General features: G+C 47.3%; 1 protein-coding gene across 1 annotated transcript in view; it reads left to right on the forward strand.

Moving 5' to 3' along the window:
* HSF1 (heat shock transcription factor 1) overlaps window positions 1–20623 on the forward strand; it is a gene marked incomplete at its 3' end in the record, with an annotated part of 430139 nt that overhangs the window by 141495 nt on the left and 268021 nt on the right. The window contains exon 3 of the mRNA XM_086948174.1: window positions 9220–9356. Within this exon, the coding sequence (XP_086804300.1) occupies window positions 9220–9356 (137 nt within the window). The remainder of the gene's footprint in view (window positions 1–9219; window positions 9357–20623) is intronic.

The following is a 20623-nucleotide window of genomic DNA, read 5'->3' on the forward strand; positions in this document are numbered from 1 at the left end:
CGGAGGTCAAGTAGGTTTGAGTTAGGTCGAGGAGATTTTTCAAGGTTCTAGTCCTGCAGGACTAGTACCATTTTTTGGATTTTTCCTGGCGAGCTACCACCAGCCTTTTCCTATGTCGAGATGCTTGGCTTAGAATTTCAGGTTTTCAACCTGAGGTCCGGCAGTTTATTTTAAATACCCCTTTTGACAAGCAACATTTTTTCATACCTCAAGTAGAAGAGACCTTAGAAAAGATGAAGATTGACACAGACATGGCGAAATCCATGGGGGCGCTTCAGTCCCCATCAAACAGTGGCTCCTTTTGCTGCTCTTTTTATGGAGGATGGTCCAAAAGTACATTCGCAGACCATAATGCTTCCCCATAATAGTCAAACACACAACCCTCTTCTGCTAGAGACTTCTGTAGAGGAAGGTATAGAGGAAACGACTTCAAAGGTAGGGGTAACTCGCCTTCCCCAAAACACTGTGACTTGCTTACACTCCTCCCTCCTCCCCCCCCCCCCCCCCCCCCACACCAATCATTTAACACCTGTGAGGGGAAAACTTCAACATTTTCTCCCCATTTGCCAATCCATTACATCAGAAAAATGGGTGCTAGACATTATCGTACATGGTTATTGCCTGGAACTCACCAGCAATCTTCCCAATATTCCACCTTGCACTCACAAACTCGTGTTGGAGCAAATGCAGCTCCTTAAACAAGAGGTACAGGCCCTTTTAACAGAAGGAGCTATAAAACCAGTTCTCTTACACTACCAAGGTTCAGGGGTTTACACTCTGTACTTTCTAATCCCCAAAAAGGAAGGCTCCTTATGACCAATTTTAGTCTTGAGGACGTTAAATCTGTACTTGTTGTGAGAACACTTCCACTTCTACAGCAAGTCCTCACTAGACGTAAGACGCATACTTTCACAATCTGGTTCATCCAGCACATCACAAATATCTGAGATTTGTGATAGCAGGAAAACACTTATCATTTCAAGGTACTCCCATTCTGACTTACTAGTGTTTCCAGAGTGCTCACAAAATGTCTAGCAGTGATAGCAGCACATCTCAAAAGACAACAGATTCATGTCTTCTCATACCTACACGTCTGGCTCATCAAAGCCAGCACACACCAAACATGTTTAAAACCCACTCAACCTACATTAGACCTACTCAACCAATTAGGTTTCACAGTCAATGTAAACAGGTCTCACCTTCAGCCTTCACAATGTAGTCCTATCTGGGAACAACTCGAAACACTTGCACAGCTCTTGCCTCTCCCAATGCGTCCAGAATTCGAAATATTCAAACTCTGCTAGTACAATTCCAGACCAATCTATACTTAGCAGCCAGGACTTAGGAATCATGGCATCTTGCATTGCGATAGTGCCTCATGCAAGGTTACACATGCGTCCTCTAAAAGAATGATTAGCACCTCAGTGGAATCAGTTACAGGGTCAAGTAACAGATCTAGTGTTGGTAGACGTCCGCACCTATCGCTCTCTGCAGTGGTGAAACACACACAACTTATCAAAAGGGCGGTCCTTCATCGACCCCGTTCCACAAATTGTGGTAATTGTCTTAGTCTACACAGACAATATGACCGCTATGTACAACAAGCATTTGCAATGAATCAGGCTCGCATTTGTGAAAGTTAGAGATATTGGCATTGTAAATTAGTGTTTTTTTTTCTTATGTTGTCTAATGTTAACGTTCTCAAATTAACACCATTTAATATTTAAACAGTGCAACAATGGCCAACTTTTAGGTAAATATCTGGTGATAGGAGATGGAGTTGTTACATGCATAACTGATGTGTACATTCAGGTTCTTTCAAATGAAGCCAGCATTTAGGACCTTCCAATAGTTGTTGACTTTTAACAGTGAATGGATCTGATTTTGAATTGGATTGTGCCCGATCGTTGATCTGATATGCATCTTGGTGGAGTGCTGTATGATACATCCTCTGGGAGCATTGGGTGTTGTTAGGATTAGATAAGCTGCTCTGGACACACAGTTTCGAAGCAAAATTACCTTTTCTTATTTTTTTATTTTAATGAGATTTGTTTGGAGACAAGTAAGCAGTTTGTCAGTACTGACCTTATCTGGTCATCTTACCTGTTCGGTGTGTGCCGGGTTCATGTTGGTGTTCTGCTGCCCAAGCTTTAGCCCTCATGTGGCATCAACTTTGTGACCCTTCCACGTTGCTCACACCAACACTTCAAGCTGCGGCGTCTGGGGAGGTGACGTCAGATCCAGCCACTGACCGTGTGCTTGAACACAGTGCCGACATAGAACAGGAACTGGTATGGCGGAGAAAGTGCAAGCGAAATTTCAGGAAGGGCAGACTGGAGACTAGGAGCATGCAGAGGGGCCATCTTATGAGAAGTAGGCTTCTGTTCAGGTACAGTATGTCACTGAATTAAACAAGGGAGCTTAAATGGAAATATAACTACAGCAAATGTGATCTGAGGGCTGGTAACTGTTCCGGGCTTTCCCGGGTTCTGTGTCTTGGACTTGCACACTGGAGATACAACTTGGCGAATGCTAGGACTCAAGAGGGGGCAGCAGTTCAAACACACTCTGAGACTCCTCCGCCCACACTGTCTAAACCAGTATTCCCCCCCCCCCCCCCATCTGGATTGGCCACCTGGAGGATGAGGAGCAGCTGCTTCTGGGGGTCTGGATGCATCCAGCATGGGAGAAGGGAACAGTGGGAGTGAAAGCAGAGCAGCTAAACACAAGCCTGGATTTAAAAGCACAGGCACTTCTAAGAAGTGCTCAATGTCAATAATAATTTAAAAAATCATTGCATAAAGCGCAATGTCTCATGTGCCCTGGCAGTATGTGAAAGCACAGTGGAAGAGACGCCAGGGTGGAGCAAATTGAGCAGGAGGTCTATGGGCGGGTATGGACAGTGTAACACGAGCAGTGTGCATATGCACTCTTTAATATAACAATCATTGGCCGCGCGGCCGTAAAAGCAACGCCGCCGGGAAAGTGATCACGCTAAGAGGCAACAGCTGTTTGCGTGTGTGCATGTGCGCTCAGTCTGCACTTTTTCAAAACACATACTCGTGCTTTTGGCGCGTCCCTGCTCACACCTGCAAGGTGGATGCCGCCACAAGCACAATTATGTGCTTCGAAAAAGAGAAGAACGACGGCTAAAGGTCCTCCGATGCAGCGCATGCAAGACCTAAAAACAGAGGGGTTGGAGATAAACACACTCTGCAACTATCATGCCTCTCTTGGACCATTTGGTGTTGGGCAATCCAACACAGAATTCATCTTCTGGGAGAGCACCTCCCAGGAGTGAACAATCAAATTGCTGACCTCCTCAGCAGGTTGCGGCATCAAATACTCGGGAGGGAACTTCACCCCCAAGTTTTCCTGCCGTACTTTCAACAATGCAGACTCCCACAAATAGATACATTTGCCACAGTGGACAATGCAAAATGCCCAAACTTTGCCAGGTTCTTAAACCTTGTATCCCGAGGCAACGCCTTATGGATGAATTGGTCAAGGATATTTGCCTTCTTTTTCTGCCTCTCCCCCCCCCCCTCCTTCCGTTTCTGATTTGTAAGATCAGGCACACATCGCTCTCACTGATTTTAGTAGCTCCCAAGTGGGCCCATCAACCGTGGTTCATCACACTCTTGGAACTATCAATGGTTTCACATCAAAAGCTGAATCTCAGTCCCAGCCTTATCACTCAGAACCATGGGGACATCAGACACCCAAAACCCAAGGAGCTCAGTCAAGCAGTTTGGCTCCTGAAGTCCTAGAGTTTGGATACTTAAAATTGCTGCCAGACTGTATGGCTATTTACAAAGAAGCAAGAAAGACTACCACCAGAGCATGTCATGCGGCTAAATGTGAAGATGTATTGTTTAGAAACACTGGTATACATTGGAACAACAACGTTAATCTGCTAGATGCCTCTGTTCAAAATATTATTTGTTACCTTTTGCATCTACAGCGATCTGATCTAGCCTACACATCCATTAGATTGCACTTTGCAGCAGTAGCTGCATATTTGCAAAACAGACAACGTTTATCTTTTTTTCAAAGTTCCAGTCATTACCTGAAAAGAGTAATACTGCCCAGAATTCCCTTGCACCATTTTGGAATCTGAACATTGTGCTTACAAGACTCATGGGTCCACCTTTTGAGCCAATACACAATTGTCCATTACAGTTCCTTTCATGGAAGGTTGCCTTCCTCATTGCTATCACTTCATTAAGCAGATTTGGTGAGCTGCGAGCATCTTTTCATATTAAGCAATCAGTTGAGTTACCTGTGTTCTTTCCTCAACCTGACTCAGTAGCAGATAGAGCTCTTCATACACTCAATGTCAAAAGTGGTATTATACTATATTGAGAAAAATTTTCGTAAGACAAAGCAACTGTTTGTTGCATTTGCTACACATCACAAAGGCAATCCTGTCTTTAAATCTGGTATTTCAAGATGAATTGATAAATGCATTTAAACTTGCTATGCTATAGCTAAAAGAACGTTATACCTCCTAGAGCGCATTCCATGCAAAAAATAGGAGCATCTATGTCCTTTCTAGGTAACATTCCTATAGCTGACCTCTGTTAAATGTGTGTGGTGTGGACCATGTTGCTGCCTTACAAACACTGTTGTGTGGATGTGTTAGCACGTCAACAAGCCAATATAGGCCAAGCAGTACTAAAAACACTTTTTCAAACAAATGCAACACCTACCGGTTAGCCACTGCTTTGGGAGAATACTGCTATATAGTCTATGCAAAGCATGTGTATCTACAGCACACAAGCCCCAAATAGATTCTTACTTACCCAGTAAGCATCTGTTCTTGGCATGTAGAGCTGTAGATTCACATGTGCCCTCCCGGGGCACCTGCGTTTTTCATTATTTAGATTACATACGCATGGTCATCTCTGTACTACACTCACTCCATTCTCACCCTCTTGGGGGAACACAATCTAACAATGGAGTTGATGCCCATGCGCACTATCAGCGAAAGGAGGAGTCACCTTACCTCATAACTGGTAAAGATTTCTTCGAAGAAAAACAACTTGCAAACATCCGGACCCAACACTAGATGGCAGGAGTATGTAGTGCATGTGAATCTACAGCTCTACATGCCAAGAACAGATGCTTACTGGGTAAGTAACTGTCACAGGGTCGGTGACACTGGCGGACGGGGTGTGGACTTTAATAACTGTTCATTTCCACCCCGTCCTCAGGACACAGACTGCCCGTTTAATGCCGCTTGGATTTCCTCGGCGGACCCGCCTTCATTCTGACGTCATCCCTTGTGGACCAATCCGAGGAGGTGGGGGCGGATAAGGAAGCACAACACAGAGACAAGAGCGCGGAAGCTGGAGGAGGAAGAGAACCGGAAGCGAGGAAGACGGACGGCGTTACTGTATTGGAACACCAGAAGACGAACCCGAGCTCGGAAGAGGACCCGACCGGAGAGACCGTCACCCCAAGAGGCCACCGTTACCGTGAGGCGCCCCGCCGCACTTCTGGAGAAGTGTGGTTGGACAAGGTACGGGGCCGTTTAAGGGGACTTCTTTACTCACGGGGTGGGACGGGGTAGGGGTGGTTGAGGGAGGTCACGGGGCTGTTCGTGTTCTCCGTTGTAATTCCCCAGTCACTCTAGCTGTAGTTTGACGAATTGGTCTATGATGGGTGATGGTCCCCCGGTGATCCCCTCACTCCCCCTGCCCTTCTCGTCCTAATGTATGGCTCAGAACCCAGCCAGTAATTCGGGGTTTTTCTTTTCTGTTTTCCTCCATGAGCCCGATCCCTGGAGAAGTATCCGGAAACCCTTGGAAAGACGTTGAAAGCCGAAGAGTCAGTGAAGTTCGAAAGTGGATTACCGACACCCCTCCTCTATTGTTTGTGATATTGGGACTCGGAGGATATCTGTTGTTGCCTTTGTTTGGAATAAACAACCACCTAAGACAATCCCCGGTGTTATAACTGCCTTATTCAGAGCCTCCTCCTAGGGAAATCCTGACAGTAACATAATCCCTACCTAGGCGATGAACGCTTTTTGCCTTCTCGCCGTACACGCATTAGGAATAGAGAGAGTGTAAAGACCAACAGTTTACTAGTATCATATCTTAATATCTAAAGGGTCTCTCTGTGCTCCCTTGTGCCCAGGTTTCGACATAGTGTAATAATCCAGCACCTCCTGTTGCTTCTGCAAGCTGTGCAAAAAAACATGACATGCTCAATAGTTTCATTTAAAGCGCCACAGGCCGGGCACTGCCACTTAACTGCCCTCTGTGCTCAGGCCCACTTAACAGAAAAAGAAATGAAGTGGCAAGGTCCCATATCGAAATTACAGATATAGTCACTTATCTAATGGGGGCTCTATCTCATTAAGAAAGTTCTCCTTTGTGAAGGGGTCTTTAACTGCGAGAAAGGCATCTGTTAAGGAACCATGACTCTTTTGGTAATATAGAAGCGTGCCTCTGTGTTGCCAATAGGTGGTTTTAATGAAAGACTTGAAGATCACCACAGCCTCTGCAGGGGCACTGCATAGGCTTGATATCCCAATGTCCATCATTGAGGCGTTCACATTCTTAATCCAAGGGATCTTGCTGGAGCCTGCGTATTTCCTCTAGCCACTGCTGATATGGGAGTAACTCCGGGTTAGCCCAGACCCTCCTCCCGTACTGCAGGGGACGCAGGCCTATTCTGTCGGGTAATGCTCTCATCCCGAGAAGTGGGAGCAGGGGAGTGCTCGCTGTTAGGCCTACCAGTTTGCGCATGAAACGATTTTCCACCATAGCTAATGTAGTCACACCCAGGGGTCCCCACAGCTCTGCACTGTAAGAGGTTGCCCCCAGGGCCTGATGATTGTATAGTCAGCTGAGAGTGATGAAACTGTGATCTGAGCGACATCTTGAGATTAACTCCCACCATCTGTGCCATTTTTAATCAACGCTGCATAATGTGTGGTTGCCACCCCATTTGTTCAGTCATTGTTACACCCAAGTACACAAACCTAGGCACACGTTCTAGCGGGACCCCAGCTAATGTTGGATTAGCCCTAGTAGAGTGCCCTTGGCAATGACCCATATATTTGGTTTCAGTCACGGTAATCTCCAGACCTCTAATTTTGCTGAAGTGCTTAAATTGGTTCAGGGATTTTTGGAGTCCCATGGGAGATTTGGAGAGCAGTATGGTATCATTTGCGATCGTGAGAGCAGGAACCCTCATGCTCCCCAGTTTGGGGTGCGTCGTTATCACACAGATTATAAGAAATGTACAAGACCATTTATATAAAGAGTGTACAATGTGGGGGCAAGTACGCAACCCTGTCTGACTCCTCTGGTCACGCAAAGGGATCGGTCAGCTCTCCTGCCCTAACACACCTGACCTGCGCATAGTTTTTACAATGCAATCTTACTATGATGTCAAGCTAGTACCTTGGTACCCAGTTTCCAAAAGGACCCCCAGAGCATTCGTCTTGGTATTAAGACAAAGGCAGAACGCAAATCCACAGAAACCACACTAAGTTGTCTCCCACCTAAAGTAATAGTCTTCCAGTACAATGTCTGCAGACGAAATACTTGGTCAATTGTACTTGTCAAATCTCTAAAACCCTCCTAGAGGGCTGATAAATCTCGTTTGCAGACAGCCAATCCTGGAGTCTGTCAAGGAGCAACTTACTAAACAGCTTTTTTGCGTGCTATTTATGAGACTAATTGATGTATAATTTGTGGGTGAATCACGGTAGCTCTTTTTAAAAATAGGACTGATTTTAGCTCTTGGCCACTTAAAAGGAGCAGGTGCCCCTTTCATAATGGCTGTAAACCACACTGAGAAGTAAGTACTCAAAATACCCATCTTGCTCACGAATATATCACCAGGAATTGTATCTAACCATGGGGCCATGTTTGGGACAATTCCCATGATTGCTGTACACAGTTCCTTCCACTGGGATTTCCTGAACATCAGAATCTAATGTGCATATGGTAGACTCTGGAGGGGTGGCCTTGAAGCTCGCAGCCTCCTCCCTATTTATCTCTATGCTACTGTTGTCATTTTCCCTTATTGGATGTGGTTCCATGCTGTTCTCCCACCTGCATATATATGGACTATCAAAGTGTGGCACCCAATCACTGGCTGCAGTGTTATTTTCTATTGCACAAAACCCATCCCTACATCCAGTGGACACCAAGTTTCAGAAGGTACAGTGATCATTCAGTGTAGCTGCAGCTAAGAGGGCCTCCCATATTCCCCGTTTCCAGTTTTTTTTTGGCCACCCATAACACCTTCTTGTATTATCAATTGGTGGCAAATGCAGTCGGATTCAGAATTTGCAATCAACCTACCCAATATATGTGGGTAGGTTGCGCGTGCCCCTCTCCTGTTTATTGATGCAAGGGGCCTGTTTGGGATGGGGCCCCCGGGTCCTAATGAAAGCCCCAAGGGATGAGGCCCCTGTGGTCACTATTGGCTCAGAGAGGGGGACTGTATTTTCCCTTCCCCTTAAAGGCCCTGGGGCTCTACTCGGGGCTCTTTGTGGCTCAGGGATGGGAGGCACACCCCCACTCCCCTTTACAAATATGGTTTGACCCCGGGATGGGGACCACAGGGCTAAAAGTGGCTTGAGCAGGGAGCTGTGCTAATGGGTTGGACACATGCAACCTGCCATGTTTCGGCCCGAAGTATTTAAAATCTGCAGCATGTATGCCTCCCACTTCATTAGGTGACTGAGGCCCTCCTCCTCGTTACTTGGGCACCAGCACAAAAGTGAAGTAGAATTAATTTAAGTAAAGTTGGAGAGGTAATGGAAGAATTGCTAGATGATATCTTTTCTTGGGACTGCTTTGAGCAGTGCTGTTTATTCAAGAGGTAGCATATTTTGCAAGTCCAAACTTCCAAGTGAACTCCTGATATTAAGCAGTTTGTTGTGTAGACTGAGATCTTTGCTTCTCTCAGTTGAAATGTGAGCTCTCTTTGACCTGTAAAAACATTTCTTCTTTTGGAAGCCAAGCCACATGTACATTCTAAAGGTGTGATGCCCGCGGCCTGCTATTGAAAGTTCTGAATTTAAAAGAAAAAAACATCACGTGGAAATACTATTTCATCATTTATGTTGAAATAAGAATGCTCTTCGTTAATGTTCACTGAAATTCTGACAAGCATTGTGTGATGTTGTAGTATTATCTAAGCTGCTGGGGCATGGTTAACCCTTGCTTTGATCTTTCTTTTTGGTTTCAGATGGTTTTCGGAAGGTGGTCCATATTGAGCAGGGTGGGCTCTTGAAGCCTGAGCGTGATGACACTGAATTCCAACATCCCTATTTCATAAGGGGCCAGGAGCTTCTGCTGGAGAACATCAAGCGGAAAGTCACCAGTGTAAGTGCAAAACATGTCGAAATGGTGTTTTAGCTCATTTAAAACGCACTGTTATAACGATAACTAACTCTATATTTTGATCTTTGGTTATAGGCCCATATTGGTACATTTGACCGGCAGTTAAAAACAGATAAATGTTGTTGTTGACAGTGTTCTGTTATGTGTGAAGTAAATCGGGTTCTTCTGGTTTCTAGAAGGCACGTTTTTTTAGAAAAATCATTTTTCTTTTTCGACAGCTCTATATAATCATCCAGAATTCTACAGAAACACTGATTTACACAAGAATGTTATCAGGCTGTTATTTGTTCCCCTTCGAAGGAGGGGTTTGTTATTATTTTGTAGTTCTATTTCAGTTCACAGCTTATCTACTGGACCACAAATCTCAGCTATGAAACTAGACTTTTTATTCTGGCACAATTTCTTATATTTAGATAGGTTAGCCATTTCCCACCAAATACTGAACAGAAACCTTAGTGGTCAACATATAGGTATGCCCTGGGTAATGCCTGTTACTGCCAAGAAGAATAAATCCACCAGACCATGCTTTATCTCTTGCACGATCTGTTGCTTTTGTGTGGTGCATCTGCTGAGACTAGGAGCAGCACACTCGTATCTATTCTCTTACATCAATTTAAGACCCAGCTTGTGCGCCTCAAAAATTATAGCCATAAAGGTACTCCACATCTGAACCAAATCTTCCCCATGATCAATAACAAAACACCTCAATCATTTAATGCTGGTCTGCAGCTCACATAGCTGATTTAGAAGTTTTTGTATGCTTTGACCTTCACACACCATTCGATGTCACCCTGCTAAATTCCAGTTTTCTTTCACACATGAAGGGGAAGATCATTACTAACAGCTCCTCTGCATACCATTGCAAGATCTGCTGCTGCTTGTGATTGGGGGGATCCTTGTAGAAGTTTTCTGGGCTTGATTGATTCTCTTCCCTGTGTTCCTGAAGTGCCTGTTTGAGCACTGGGATGCAGTGCTTCTGAAGTACCTGAAGGTCTCCCAAGGTTGTAGGGACACTGCAGGACCTCCTGGTGATTTGCTGCATGAGAGAGATGGGTTATCAGTAGTCCCCAGGCTGCGATGAACTCTGACAGAGAAACACCTCGAGGCAAGAGTGCCCTCCCTTTTGATGGATACTTGTGCCTGCAGATTACTCACCTCTGAATATCCAAGACACTAAATTGGACCTGGAAAGCTCTGGCACAGCTCTCCTGCTCTGTTAGGAGTTGCTGCCTCTTTGTGGATGGAATGTGTGATGTAATGCCCCAGTATTTCTCCACGCAGGTAATCACAAGGCGGTTGTTACAACGACCGCGTTGTGATTCCGCATACCATTACACAGCAAGCCGGAAGAACGACTTGCTGGGGGGGGGGGGTGGGGTAGGGGGGGGGCTGGATGTTGGAATAGTATAATTTACTATTCCAACTCCAGTCAGTGCGGACACTAGGGAAGGTGTTGGATGTTAAATCCAACAACTTTCTCCCCCCTCCGCAAGTTATTGATCTGACTTGTGGAGTAATGGTATACGGAATCACACCGCGGTCGTTGTAATGACCGCGATGTGATTCCCTGCGGGGAGAAACATTTGCGGTAAACGTTGTTTACTGTGTGGATGCCAGAAGTGGAGTCCTGTTGATGTCACTGGAGCCACATAGCACCAAGCTCTGTGCCCTGATATCCGTTCCATTTCTTCTGCACCTTTCAACACGGGTCTGGCACTGCTCTTCTCCTTTTCTAATGGAATTCAGTTCCCCAAAACCTTTCAAAGCAGTATGTGTAGGAAAGTGCCCCTTTTTGCATGGTTGCCCCCCACTTGTTGCCTGAAGTAGATGCTCTTTAACTGAGTGTGCTTTAGGTTCCTGCCAACCAGGTACCCAGGGCCTATGTACTCTTCCTAAAATGAACTGTGTACCCCCAAATTGGCACCTCTCTGGCCACATGTAAGTCTCTTGTAAAAGGTACACTAGGTACTTGGAGGCTTTCTCTGGTCACAGGGCCCTAGGCTGCAACACTTACTGTGCCACCCTTGGAGGTCCTGTACCCTAGCACACGCACACACACACACACACACGCGCACACGCACACGGCCATTGCAGGCTGCATGTTTTGGTGCAGAGAAAAGCGAAGAGTTGACATTGCACACTGCCATGCCTACAATCGACTGCCTATGGCATAGGTCTAGCTGGGTGCACTATGCCACTGGTGAGGGTACTGGTGCATGAGCCTTGTATCCCGACAGTGTCAAAGTCTATTCTTAAGACATTGTAAGTGCAATAAAGCCACAAAGAGTATATGGTCTGGGAGTTTGTCATTACGGACTCCACAGCACCATAATGGCTTTACTGAAATCTTGGAGGTTTGGTATCAAAGCTCTCAGCACATTAAACCCACACTGATGCCAGTGTGGATTTAATGAAAACTGCACTCTGAGGGCAGCTTAGAGATGCCCCCTGAAAAACGACCTAACTCTAGTGTCCTGGCTGACTGGCTGCTTGCCAGTTCCACCCTCAGACACGTTTCTGGACCCCTGAGTTGAGAACCTCCGTTAGTCGGGGTCTGGAAACAAAGCGCATCATGGACATAGGTGCAAAGCCTTCGCCTCCAGAATAGGCAGGGTCCACGGAGGGGGAGCTTTAAAGGCTAGCTGCTTTTGTGAGCTGACCCAGCCATTTGCTGTTCCAAGCAACTGGCTCCCACCTGTTCTTACCCTCACTTGGGCGGGAGATTTAGCGGGAAAATCAAGATAGGAGGAGAGGTGTGCCCACCTTTGCAGACCCCACCACTTCTGAGTGGGAGGTGAGGAGAAGCACAACTCTCAGTCCCTGCCATTTTGAAGATGGGGTGGTGGGGCAGCCAATCAGTGGGAGGGTGGCATAATAGGGGGTGTACTCACCCCAAGGAAGGGACTTATTGGTCCCAACCTGTACCTACCTGAAACACCTTATCTAGTATTTAGGGGCAACCCCAAACCTTGCCTCCTCAGACAAGAAGAGAGAAGGAGGACTGAAGAACTGTGCTGAAGGGAGACAAGGAGGACACTAACTGACTAGGCCCCAACCCTACCGGCATGTCTTGACCTCGACCTGCTCCAGTGGAATTTCGGCACGTCATGCAGCTAGCAGCCCCCCAAAACCCTGAGGACCTGACCTGCCTTAACTGAGAAGACCTTGTCTCTCATGAGCACCATATTTGCTCAACACTCTGGCTTTGCCAAAATCCACTGGTCTGCACCACTCTGCACCCTACACCCATGGCCTGAGTTCGAGTGACACAACACCACAAGGAGGTCTTCCCGGCGATCCTGACCTGGGATCTGGTGATATCTGACCTACCTCAGGTCTCCTGATGACGTCTGCAGCCCCTTCCTGGAAGGTTGACAGCCCCTCAACAGCGACCTGAGCCAGTAAGGAAAACAGAATGCCAAAAGACACCCCTGCACCCGACACCCCATGGCCGTGGGTGGCCCAATTGATGTCATGGCATCCCACAAAATTCCAACTTACCTCTCCAATTAGTGGTCACCTTTAGAAGATCTTCACCTCTGAGCCTCTAGTGTTTATTGACACTGGAGAATCCCTATTGAAAACAACAGGGCGCCCGCCTCCAAGAAAGTACCCTGCACCTGGCCGCCCTAGTGCGCCTGAGGGTGCTCTTGGAGTGCATCCTTGGCCCTGGGGGAAATCCTGGTTCTAAGCCCAGAAACCAAAACCCAAGTACTCACCTGTAAACCAATAACTTAATTTCCTCCCATTGGATTGCATGGACGGCCTTTCTGTGAAAAAATTTTGAAGTTGGAAATTCTATGAAAAGTCATACAAGTTTACTTCGCTTTAGCCAGGAAAGGTCCCAGTGTGGTATCTAGGTATACCACACTAAGTAAGAAAAGTAATCTAAAAATTAATCCAACAAACTACTCACAAAGTAACTGTATAGTAATTTCAACTGTTTATTAACATTATACTTACCTGTAACTAAACTAATTGCATTCAACTCCATTTCAACTGTATTCAACTGCATTGTTCTTGCCAAGTACTCTTACACTTACCTATGCCAGTCCTTGCTTGGTTCTAGAAATAAAATACAACTAAATTAATATTTTATACAAAACGAATTGATCAGAGTTCAGTCTTTGAGTGTGTGACATCAGTTCTTGCCTGACTGTGTACAATAAATGCTTAACACTAACCTCTAATAAAGCCGTACTGCTCGCCCACACTATCACAAATGGAGGGTAAGGTATTATCTAATTTTACTCCTGTAAGCCTCTGGGGATCCACTGGACTGTGAGCACCCTATACCTTGCTATAGTATGTTAAGAGCTAGCTTTCTCCAGTGTGTTATTAACATGTCCCCACCCAAAAAGTCACAGTTTAAACTCTGACGAAGGCCAACTTTCCTTCATGGACTCACATGATGACTTTCTGCGGTGACTGGTCTCCAGGCGTGAGTAGTCGACTTGTGCTAATGGATGAACCCAAGGCAGCCAAGCCGAGAAAAAAAAAAACATTTTTACTTGTGGGCCAGGAATGACTGCTCTAGTAGGTGCCAGTCTAAGTCCAAGACCAGATCCAGGTCCAACTCCCCCTTCTTTCCATCATCTAAGTTCTCTAGGAGCAACAGGAAGAAGCACAAAAAGCTCAAACGTCATTCTGATGCTTCCATGAGATGGTCCAGACCAAAAGGTAGGTCCACATCTCTGACTTTCTTTCCTGCTCTTTCCTACTTTGAACTAGAGCTGGTGGAAATGCAGGCACAAGAGACTCTGTTTTCCCCAACGGCACTGCCTCACGCCATCTCTGGACCTAATTCAGTCTACTCAAAGTTTCCGGAGTCAGGGGCCAACTCTGCTGTGTTCAACCAGGGTCTGAGGGAGATTTTCAAATAGGTGATAATTCCCTCTGGAGTGCCGTCTGGCCCCATGGGATGATTGTGGACTCTGGTTGGGGACTCATCAGCTTTTTGCCCACAGGACCTAGCATCCCCCTCGTGCCACTCGATACTCTACTAACACCTTACCAGCACCAAACCAATTGACTTTTCATGTCTTCCCGCCACCAATATCTGCTCTCTAGTGCCACCTTCACCTCTGCTGCGACCTTCCTCGCTGGCTCACAAGATCCTGCTGGCCCCTAATTAAACAGTGTTGAAAAGGGAGGCCCATCATCTTCTTGAAAAAGAGCAGTATATGGCATTTGGGTTGACTTCCAGCATTTCTAGAAGATAATCCACAACATAATCGACATGGGTTCCAAATGTGACCTCTCTGCAGTCCCACGAGATGCGGATGACAGAAGCTTGTTAGCAGGTCTTCCTCATTATGTGGCTGGACCTTGAGGGCCTTTGAGACAGAGTGCTTGTCAAATTCCTGGAAATTGACTTCCAACCCTGGAACCTGTGGCATGATTTCATGGAGTGATAAAGAAGGCCTCTAAAGTGTTGGGGACCCTTACTTCAGTTGAAATTAGGCCAAATATCCTTACCGAAGATGTCTTGTCAGTCACACAGGGATGAAGAATTAAACTCTGGAAACCACACATATGAGACATATGTCGGGTAGGGTGGTGAACAACCACTGATCCTTATTCTTCATACTTAACTAATATTGTTCATTTTTTTGACACAATTTGATACACCTGCAGTAGAACATAATATCCTTCTAGGTCCTGAAGAAAGCCGGGTCAGTTACCCTCTCGGCTGAAACATGTTGACCTCACTTCTAGCCTAATGATAGTATAAATATATTCAAAAACTATCAGGCGGTTTTTAATACATGGCAGGTGGACAATCCTCAAACTTATTTTTTTGTCCCTCTAGTCATTTTTAACACACTTGCACCCTGCACTTGCACTGCACTCCACCAGTCCTTACACCTTGGATAAACCCAGAGGCTGAGTCATCTAGAGAGTAAGAGGTCCAGTACCTTCGTACATGTAGCCCATGTACTATCTTGGCTATATGTGACCCTTCTCTCTCGGTTTTCTAAATGACGAAGCTCCGCCAAAAAGGGTGGGCTGATGGAAACCTTACTTCAGCCTGTGATGGGACAAGCAATGTATAACTGGTGAACTGCACTTGCGCTAACATAGGCATTCTGTGTCACATTTCTTCAGACCATTGTTCTTCCTATAGTTGTGAATAGTCAGTCACGCCTCCATCAGAGGCAATGGTGAAGTACCAGACCTAGTCTTCCTATCCAAGTAGGGAAGTCGTTGTAGGGTGTCCTGGAAATAGAATGTGCGGCCAGTTGGAGGTTAGGTGTCATCTTTTCTCCATGCAAGCGGGCCAATAAGTTGGATCAATGGATCTCTCAAATTGTGGAACAGGGGTAGACCTGTCCCTACTGCCAGCTGTCCCACCCCACATTTTTCTCCCCATCAATGCCTTCTGCTGGAAGACCACCTGCAGTTAGTGCAGGAGGTGGCAGCCCTACTGCAGAAAGGAGTGGAGGCATTTGGGCTAGAGCAAGAGCTTGTGCAGAGGTGCTTCTCCTAGTACTTCCTGGTTCCCAAGTAGGACAATGGTCTCTGTGGGAACCTAGATCTCGGGCTCTTGAACTTCCACCTGCGCAAGAAAAAATTTAATATGATGTCCCTCACTCAGGCCCTTTTAGTCCTGGAAGCAGAACAGTGGATGGTGTATTATAGACTGGCAGGTCACAGGCACTTCCACACTCTGATCCTGCTGTGGCATAAGAGGTACTTGTGCTTCATGGCAGGGCCCGCTTACTACCACTTTGCAGTGTGGTCCTCTCTTCTGGACTCTCATTTGGCACTTTGAATCTTCAAAGGTTATGGCAGTGGTTGTTGCCCAACCCAAGAGGTCAGGGATTTGTTATTTCCATGTGTGAGCCATTGGCTTCTCCAAGCCAGATAGATCACCAAAGATGGTGTTTCATCACTTGCAGGTAAGATAGTCCCTGATATTCATTCTTGGCTTTTCCATCAATGTGCCCAAAACTCACCCAGAGCCCTTTCATCATCACCTGTTCGTAGGAGCAGTACTGGATAGATCCTCACTCAGAGCCCTCCCTCCTACACAAAGATTCCTGGATATTCAAGATATTAGTTTTGCAGCGTGAATCTTTCTGGATTCACTCTGCTGTGCATTATTCCGCGGTCTGGTAGTTGGGTCCGGAATCGTAGTCTTTTCTTTTTCTTTTTTTTTTTTCGTAGCCCAGCTGGGCGTCGACGTCCCACCTTTTGGTGTCCTTCCGGTGACGTCGGCATGCTTCCTGCGGAAGCCCCCACCCTTGGGCGCCATCTTCAGATTCTTTTTTCCGCCGTTTGGTCTGGATCGTTCCCGAGAAGGCTCCAGAGATTTGGAGAAAAGAGAAGCCAAAAGCCAAGTTTTGGAAAGAGAAGAGAAGACGAGGTGAGACTACATCAGCGAAGGGGACGACGAAGGAAGAGTATCTTCGAAGAACTTCGACGTCCAGAAGAGAATGCGCAATCAGGGGTCCCCCTGAACGCAAGAGATAGACAACACACCATTCAAATTCTGCAAGAACTGCCACCACAAGTACGCGCATAAAGACCAACATCCAGTCTGCAACCTCTGCCTGCCGGTCGACCACGAAAGCAGGGACTGCAACGCCTGCTCCGCCTTTACGCCGAAGACCCTTCATGTGAGAGAGAGGTAAAGGAGAGCTAACTTCGCCATGCAGGGCAAGGGCCAGCCACTGTCCCTTCGAGACCTGGGACTCTTGACCGACGAGGAGGATTACGTCGCCGAAGAAGACGACGGCTACACGGTCGTAGAGACCGATAATACGAAGACTCCAGAAAAGGTAGGAGACTCAACGCCCCGAAAGACTCTCGACAGTCTGCCCAAGACTCTCGAAAAAACGAGGTCAAGACACCGAAAGCACCGATGCCGAAAACTCCGGCGTCCGCGGCAACACCCAGGGCCAGCGGATCCTCTCAGAAGGACTCCCAGGCGCCGAAGGGCGTCGACCAGCCAAAGTCGTCGAAAAAAGTCCACGAAAAGAAACGCTCGACGCCGAAGACCTCTTCGGCGACGAAGGACGCAAGATCTGTCTCGAGGCCGAAACCAGTCTCGAGGCCGAAACCAGTCTCGAGGCCGAAACCAGTCTCGAGGCCGAAACCAGTCTCGAGGCCGAAACCAGTCTCGAGGCCGAAACCAGTCTCGAAGCCGAAACCAGTCTCGACGTCGTCAAGCCAGACAAAGAGACCGGCACAACCAATCGGCGCCGAACAGGCAGCCGAGATGGAAAGAAAGAAGAGAAGACGCGAGGCAGAGATGGAGAACATCTTGCAGCGAAAGAAAGATTTCGACGAAAGGATGAAAGAGTATACAATCCAGTCGAAGCCAAAGCCACCGGTGGTCGAGTTAGTCGAGGAAGAAGATGAGTTCGAGGTCGAGGCACCGCCGGAAAGCCAGGAAAATCTGGATTATCGGGAAGATGACACTCCCTACTACAAAGAGGAGGAGGAAGATGACTACCAGAGGACCTTCTAGGGCTCGACATACTCTGACACACAGGACTTAGAGTGGTAGGACCTTGAAGCCGAGAGTCCAGAAGAGGGAGTGGACACATATCCGGCGAGGCCCTCGCCGTCTGGCGACATTGGACTTTACAATGAAGTCATCAAGAACGCAGCATCAGCGTTCAGAGTCTAACTCGAAGAGGAACAGCCTAAGGCGGATTTCGTTGTGGAAACACTGCTCCCCATACAAACTAGGAGCCAGTACCTGCCAATGCTCGAAAGCATCAAGGGACAAGGCAGAGAGGCCTTTAAAGAACCTACGACTTGTAAACCCGTGACACTCAGGACGGAGAAGAAATACAAGCACTCCCCCAAGGACCCACCCTACATCCAAGGAACAGTCACTGCAGACTCCATCATTGCTGCAACTGCAAGGAAAAGGGCCAATGTCCCAACAACATCAGGACCACCTCCAGACAAGGAGAGCAGGAGGATGGATCTGACTGGGAGAAAGATCGAGAAGAATGCTGCAACACACTGGCGCATGGCCAATTCCAACGCCCTGCTGAAATGGCACCAATATCAGATCCTGGACTAACTGGGCCAGTTAATCAAACACCTCCCACAATAATACCAGCAAAGGGCTACGCACCTGGTAGAGGAGGGGAAGAACGCAGCGAACTCATGCCTAAAAACGGCACTAGACAGTGCAGACACAGCCAGCAGACTTATGTTGCTGGGCATCACGGAAAGGAGACAAGCCTGGCTCAGAATATCTGGTTTTAAACCAGAGGTGCATCACAACATCCTGAACACCCACCCCGTTCAACGGTGAGACACTGTTCGGAGCACCAGTGGACGAAAATCTCACCCAGTTAATAAAGGACAACGACACCGCAAGATCCATGGGAGCCTTGTAGCTCAGGGGAAATAAGAGAGGAACCCCGTCACGGAGACCAAACGGGAAAGGGGGAAACCAGCCGGGCCCTTTGCACCAGACTTTCCACCAGACCCACCAGGGCGACACCCAGACACAACACGGCCTGCTAAAACAACACTGGCGAAACCAACAGAGGGGCCAGTCCTTTCACGGGAGGGGAAATGGACGTGGAAACAGAAGAGGTGGACAACAACCCACCTCCAAGTGACTGCCGCACTACCAGTGCACACCGTTTCAAAAACTCCACGAGTGGAGCATAAATACAACAAAGAGGAGTGGCTCGGACTAAACATCCAAGAGCACGTAACACCGGTGGGAGGAAGACTGAACCTTTTCTTCCAGGAGTGGAAGAAAATAACTACAGACAGGTGGATTCTCAACACCATACAGTACGGCTACTGCATAGAGTTGGAAAGAACACCACCAAACAGAAAACCTAAAAGAAGAACATTAGCAAACAAGGAACTAGAACTACTTCAAAGGGAAGCACAAGAACTCCTGCAGAAGGAGGCTATCGAGCTTGTACCTCCCATAGAGAGGAACAAGGGGGTGTACTCTACGTTCTTCCTGGTACCAAAGGTAGACGAAACAATGAGACCCATCCTGGACCTAAGGTTCCTCAACAAATACATAAGAACCCAAAAATTCAAAATGACATCCCTGCAAGAGGTCTTTCCACAGATATAAGGCAGGGACTTCATGGTCACCATAGACCTCAAAGATGCCTACCTGCACATCCCAATGAACAGGCGGCACAAACATCTGCTAAGATTTGTCATCAACACAGATCACTATCAATTCACGACACTGGCATTCGGACTGAAATCAGCACCACGGGTATTCACAAAGTGCCTTGCAGCAGTCGCAGCACACTTAAGGAGGGAAGGGATCCACGTATACCCTTACCTGAACGATTGGCTAATAAAGGCAAGGTCATACAAGACATGCAAACGGCACGGACAGCGAGTCACAGACACTCTTCATCTATCCACTTCTACATCCACTGGGGAAAGTCCTTAATGAACCCAGAACAAGTAAAAATTTTCCTGGGTGCACAGATCGACACCGTACAGGAGAAGGTGTTCCCCAGCGACAAGAGAACGCAGGCTCTGTTGAAGGAGGCACACCTCTACCAGAAGGGGCGTGCTCTGACAGTGAGGACGGCGAGCAAGATGATGGGCATGATGGCCTCATGCATACACATAGTGCTAAATGTACGACTCCACATGAGACCACTCCAGAAGTGGCTACAGGACAAATGGTCACAAGCTACTGGTTGTTGGGAGGATCTGGTGGTTGTAACGCACACAGTGCACGAGGAGATATCATGGTGGAACAAAGGAAACCTAACAAAAGGGAAGCGTCTGACACCACCAACACCAACTGTGACCATCACCACAGACTCATCCCAGAAGGGATGGGGAGCACACATGAAAAAACTCAGGGTGAGGGGCCTTTGGACACCAACGGATGCGGTCAAACATAGCAATTACCTGGAACTAAAGACCGTTTTCCTCGCTCTAAAGGCATTCCAGACGAAGCTGTACAACCAAACAGTGTTGATCCAGACAGACAACACAACACAACAGCGATGTTCTACATAAACCAGCAGGGAGGGACGCAATCAGCCCCGCTGTCAGAACTAGCGCAGGAAATATGGAGATGGGCCATCCCACTGAAAATAGACTTACTGGCGATTTACCTGGCAGGGAAGGACAACGTGGGAGCGGACTGGCTAAGCAGACAGACATCGGCTTCACACGAATCGGAGCTCAATGCCCAAGAGACAAGGAGACTGTTCGACAGGTGGGGAACACCATCGATAGACCTATTTGCAACACCCCAGAATGCAAAATGCCAGCAC

Source organism: Lissotriton vulgaris, unplaced genomic scaffold (genome assembly GCF_964263255.1).
Source record: "Lissotriton vulgaris unplaced genomic scaffold, aLisVul1.2 SCAFFOLD_1542, whole genome shotgun sequence".
Taxonomy (NCBI): Eukaryota; Metazoa; Chordata; class Amphibia; order Caudata; family Salamandridae; genus Lissotriton; species Lissotriton vulgaris.